The sequence below is a fragment of the Lepidochelys olivacea genome (assembly GCF_965140295.1).
Source record: "Lepidochelys olivacea isolate rLepOli2 genome assembly, chromosome: 1".
Taxonomy (NCBI): domain Eukaryota; kingdom Metazoa; phylum Chordata; order Testudines; family Cheloniidae; genus Lepidochelys; species Lepidochelys olivacea.
Window position 1 is genome coordinate 161070522 of NC_140411.1, and position 6229 is coordinate 161076750.

Sequence of the window (6229 nt, forward strand, 5' to 3'; positions counted from 1 at the left end):
AAACTGCCATTACAAAAGCTGCTTTCATGTTTCGCATTAATAATTAAACTGAACGAGTGCATAAAACAGATGTTTGGTCACTAGAATAAAATTCAAGTTCCGCCACGGTTTCAGTGGCAACTGATCAAAACTCAGCTGCATCATGCTGACTACTCAGAGGTACATAGTTCCTCCACCCACCCTTTTGCATTAAAGTTACAAGGAAAATATTTGTGTAGTCTCAATATAGGCACAATTTGGGAACACAATAGCATGAGAGGATAACAAGATGGGTGTAATCTGAGGAAAGTGCTACTCTGCAAATGTTAAGAACGATCAAGATAGACTCACAAAAGGAATCTGGGGAAAATGTAGGTTTTTTTTTTTTTTTTAAAGTTAGGCTTCTGTCTCTTGTTTGTTTGTCAAAAACTGTAGGAAGGAGCAAAGTAGACAACGCTTTAGTAAAAATACATGGAAAACAAATAAAACTAGACAATTTTTCATTCCACTTATCAAAGTGCTTATAGCTTCCATTTTGAGGCTTGCAAAAATAATACAATATTGAGTAAAGGCATTTAATCTATTTCCAGATTATTTAAAGAAATAAAAAATTAGACTAATGCAATCAATGCCTTCTTACCAACTCATATTATAATCTTCAGATTTGGAATAGCAGGCAGCCATAAAGTACACCATTCATCAGAAACAGGACAACTCCATGAAATAAAAGACGTATATAATAACATTCCTCAAAACACCATGACATTTTTAGCTTTCAAATAATTCTCAAAGAACGTATGTGCACTTGAATCTATTGGTAATAGAATGAGGGTGGATTGGCAGCTAAATTGGAGTCCTAATATTTTTGGGATACTGTGCTATAAATCATCATCTTTCAGAGAGGCTGAAAGAGGACGAGATATACTACCTTTTAGTTGCTTATCAGTTTATACGCTTCACTGTGAGGTACACTTGCATCAGATATATGTTTGCCATTTCAGAGTCAAGCAGAGAAGGTGTGTAAAGCACCTCACTTGTTCAGTTGAAACTTTTTTTTTAAGTCTTGATCCTGCAAACATTTAAGCATATCCATGACTTTACTTATAAACATCAATGGGATCATGTTTCAATGTTTTACTCTGAGAAAATTCAGTTTACAGTGAGTTAAACTTTAAACCCAATTTCAGATGTAAAATGATGACCAAGTTTATTTTAAATTTTACATTAACTATTAAGTGTATTACAAGTAAAGTAATATCACTTATGGGTAAGGACTTGGGGCATATAATTGAAATAAGGAACATCTTTCTTAATAATATTATTCCTGAAGATCTACATGAATCTCCATAATTTTGTTTTTCTTCTTATTTCAGAACCACTAAAAGTGTATAGGTCAGAGATATTCATATTCTGTTTATTTACCTTTTTCTACATACAGTTGTGTTGTAGTTTAAGGCACACAGGATCAGATTATTGATATGATCAAGTCTGATATCTTGAATCTCACAGAAGACAGTATTGGACATTCCATAGAGTAGTGGAAAACACACTCCCCCATACCCTAAGCAGCATTCAATATCGAGGAAAAAATTCTTCTTGAACCCAGGGGCAATCAAGTGATAGATCTGATGCATCAGATCTAAGTAGCCCCCATAACATGTATTTATCATAAAACTATCCAACTCTGTCTGAATCCATGTACCTGCTTTATGACCTACGGTAATACATTTCAATTAGTCAGAATGGCAATTAGGCCAATCCTCTTCTTCTATCAAAGCAGAAAAAATTATTATACACAAGCCCAGAGAGGGCTTATTAGCTGAACTTTTCCTTTTTACTAAGTATCTATATGACTGACTAACTTTTCACTATGGTAAGAAGTCAGAATAAAAAATAAAATAAAACATTTTCACCTACATAGGGTCGCTTCATTCACTTAAATCTCATTAAAAGAGTGGGAGTACTAAACTTGAGGGGAAAAAAAAATGACACAAAGCCCCAAGGGCTTTTAGAGAATTAATCCTTCTCAGCTGACAAGTCATCCCCACCAACAATCCACCAAGGCTTCACATGACACAAATGAAAGAACAACCAAGTTTTCAACACTTTTGAAAGAATTTGTAAGGGGAGGGGGCAAGAAGGAGGAATAATTCCAACCACAGGAAGTGCATTCTTTAACTATTAGCAGTATAGAGGCTACATTTTAAATAAAATGTAAGATGTTTTAAAACTTTGCTTTACTGTAGTACTTAATTTAGTAAGAGTAGTTGAGTAATCTCTATGTGGGGGATCAGGAGCGTCTGGCAGTCAGCCTACTCCATCACACCTCAAGGCTGACTTCGCAAATAAGATAAGGTATGTTAAATACAATATTTTTGACTGACAGAGAAACTTGTTTCAAATCAAATTGACATCAAACAGTTAGAAATAAAGAGACCGGCCCTGCAGGATTTCCTTAAAATTACTGTGCCTGAGGACATTCGTTTTTCATGCAAAGTGCCAATGAATGGAAATGCTGCCTTGAAGAAAAGTTGCAAGCGGTATAACTGTACTTAGCAGGAGGGCAATACACTATCTTTTCGTTTTTCTATTTTTCGCCACCTAACAATACTGCAATTAAAAGGCAACAAGGGGGTGGGGAAGTCAATCCAGTCCTTCAACACTTGCCGTCATCGCTCACATGTGTAACAGTCACGTCTAACTCACCAACACGCTGATGACATTTAAGGTCTTCCAATGTTATCAAAAAAAGAAAAAGACGACGAAGCCAGGAGTGACTTTTCCTCCTCTCCACAAGCAATCAAAGGGACGGACCTCTCTAGTCCTCCAAACTACATGAGAAGGGTCTCTGGGGTCCACCGTCCCCTGCACCCGTGGCAGCCCAGCTGAGCCCGGTCTCATTCCCAGGGGAGCTGGAGGAAAACGTTGCTCCGGGGAGGAGGAAACTCAGGAAAACTTCTCCCCGGGGGTAGCTGGCCAGCATGGGAAGACCGGCGAAAGACGTCTAACGCCCCCCGACCTGCCCCCACCCAAGAACCTTTCTTCCTTGACGCGCCCGCGGGGCGCAGCGCCCTGCACGCTGGGGGAGGGGGGCAGCCGGCAGGCGCGGGGGTAGCAGGCGGGGGCTGCAGCCCCGTTGGAAGGCAAGTCGCTTGCCCCGGGGAGTCTCACCTTCTGCGGCGGGGTCCCGATCAGCATCTCCAGGTAGTAGCCCCGGCCGGAGTCTCCCTGCAGATTCTCCACCATGGCCAAGAAGCTGACGGCGGCCCCGGGCTCCGAGGCTAAGGCCAAGCCGTCCGCCTCGCCGAGGGGGGCCAGCTGGCGGCTGCTCCCGGAGCCGTTCCCCGGGGCGGCCGGCGGAGACACCCGCAGGGGGAAGGAGAAGCGAGGCCGGCCCAGCCCGGCAGCGCCAGCCAGGAGCAGCAGGAGGCAGGGAGCCGCGGGCAGCGTGCCCATCCCGGCGGCAGCGGGACGCTCGGCGGCTCAGGCAGGAGAGAGCAGCTGCCTGGCCGCGGGGCTGCAGCAGCCAGGGAGGGGGAGGGGGAGGGGGACGAGGAGGAGGAGGGCGGCTCCGGCTTCCCCACGCCCCGGCTTCATCTCGCACCCCGGCGCCCCACCGCTGCCCCCGCCAGAGCCCGGGGGGCGCTCAGCGGCGGGACCCAAGAGTTTGGGCTGGGAACAAGCGCCAAGAAACTTCCCCACGGGGCTCGGGCCAGCGGATGTGACGGGGCCGCCTGGAGCCAGCAGGAAAAAGTTTACCCAGGCCCTTAAAGGGACAAGGGGGAGGAGGGGGGCAAACACCACCCACCCCTGGCAGGGCGGGGCGGGGCTCGGCTCAGCCCAGGGAAAAGTTGCTTGTTAGCTGCTGCCCAGCCCTTCCTGCGGCTGGAGCACGCGGCGCTCGGCCGCGTTTACACGGAGAAAGAGCCGGTTCCAAAGTTCCCCTGCGAGGTTCGAGCCGGCGAGTCGCCTGGAGGGAGGCGCAGTATGGAAATCACCCGTCAGACAACATCCCTTGGGGCCAGCCGCTTCTGCCAATGAGTTTGTGTCCGAGCATGGCATTTCTCCGGTGCTTTTCATTACAGAGGACACGGTGCTTCATTACAGAGGACACGGCTGTCACCACCAGAGTACGGAATAACCTCACACACAGAGACACCTCTCATCACCTCCCCTTCCAGAGCTAGTTTTCTCACCTCCCCATTACACGTTTTTCCACGCTGTGGGGGTTTCAATGGGATCTCTTTTTTTCGTTACGTTTATACAAGTAAATCACTTTTATAATCGCACCCTCCAGCCTCTCTCTGAACTTTCATTAATGTATTACTCCTCCCTCCCACCGCCTCCAAGAGACAGGGAGATAGATGTATATAGTTAGGAAGTAATTAGAGGAATAACTTGTGATCAAGAAGCCAGCTCCTCAGCCCGTGTAAATCAGTATAGCGCCACTGATGTAGCTATTTATGCACACAACACACTGGCTGAGTGAAGAGAAAAGGAGGACTCGGGGAACCTGAGAGACTAACAAATTTATTTGAGCATATGCTTTCCTGAGCTACAGCTCACTTCATCGGATGCATCTTCTAGCCCAAGATCAGAAACGAAATGATGACCATTTACTATTTATTTTATGTTAGCGCCTGAGGAACACAATCAGGGATTAGGACTCCAGTGTGTCACATATACACTCTGTGTAAACAAGTAAAATAAAAACGATATCTGCCCTGGAAAGCTCTCAGCCTAGGATTTGACAATAAAGAGGTGAGCCAACAAAATCGGGAAGACGTTCAAGGTAACAATAAAGATAAATGACTTTGCATGTTAGTAATCACCCTGATCTCAATCGCTATACATTTACATTCATTTTCCATATTAATATGGTATATCGTTTACTGACTTGAGTATGAAGTAGTTATACGGAATAAATCCTTTGGTTGTAATCACGATGAGCTTTTTAACATAATCATAACACAAATAATAACAATCAAAAGATGTGAAATCTAATGAGCTTTTCCTCTAACCTGCTGCAGCATTAGTGTTTTTTTTTTAAACCTCTCCAGTAATGATAAAGTGAGTGCGAGATAATTAAATTGAGATGAAGGTCTGAAACCCTTGAAAAATAATAGGATCCAAGTCCAATCTGCACCCTTTCTAGCTCTTCCTCCCTGTGTTAAGTAAACAGGAAAATGTCCAGACCCAAATCGCAAACCTCTAAAGAATCGCTAAACAATTTGTTGTCCTGGGCAACCACCTGTTCTGTCTTTATGTGTAAGCCAGCCACCACTTAAATGGCTTAGGAAGGAGAGCTTTGCACTGAGAGAGAGAGAAAGGATAGGCATTAACTTCCTTCATTATTATAATGAATTTCAGAAGATCTGCAAATGTTTCACAGATATTAATAAATCCCCACAACAACCCTGTAAAGCAAAAAGTATTACCCCCATTTTACAGATGGGACAGCTGAGACACCAGCGGGGTCCAGGAGCAACGTGCTGGGGAGAAATGCAGATGAGGGTGTTATCCCTGAACATTGCTTAGAGGCTCCAGCCCAGATCCTCAGTGGGAGATAGGCACCCAAATATGGGCCTCCAGCTTTTGTATCACATGATAAATTTGAGGTTCCACAACCCTCTCTGAATGCTTCTTACAGCCTCCTGACTCTTTCAGGGGGAGCATCAGTAACTCTGTCCCTCCCACCATCACACATTTTGGAGCTCTTCTCCACTATTCCCACTTGGTCCACATGCCTCTCTGCTGCTACTCAGAGCTTTCCCAAGAAGCAGCCTAGCAAAGTTGACATGAGTCTTGTCTTTTTAATGAATGTCTATACAGTTCTCAACAGCAGAGGGACACTGACCAGAGGTTTCTTAATTTCATTCTGCTGTTGCCTGGGAATGCTATATGCAGCAAGCAGAAACAATGGAAATGCCTGCTTACAGGCGCAGGTAGACACTACTGCTTAAGTTCACAGTTGGAAGGTTATTTTTGCACTCAAGGCTTAGACACTATGCTTTTAAATGCAAGCTTAAATTTTGGAGCAATTACTTAGGACCCCTGGCCATGGAAAACTTGCTACTTACCACCGAGAAGTAGGTGAGTGAAATTTTTCAAGTCCTGCTATATCTGGCCTCTCATGCCCTGGAATCACAGATAACAGAACTAGACACCACCACTTGGGTCAAAGAGTCAGACTCCCTGTGTCTAGATTGATAGCAGCTAAACAACTGTGGAAGTGGCATGTTCAGAGCTC

At 44.9% G+C, this 6229-nt stretch overlaps 1 protein-coding gene across 1 annotated transcript in view; it reads right to left on the bottom strand.

Annotated features, from left to right (window-relative positions):
- Positions 1–3716, bottom strand: part of BACE2 (beta-secretase 2) — a 65063-nt gene extending 61347 nt beyond the window's left edge. The window contains exon 1 of the mRNA XM_084612911.1: positions 3151–3716. Coding sequence (XP_084469037.1) covers positions 3151–3435 — 285 coding nt within the window. The 5' untranslated portion in view covers positions 3436–3716. The remainder of the gene's footprint in view (positions 1–3150) is intronic.
- Positions 3717–6229: the final 2513 nt, after the last annotated feature.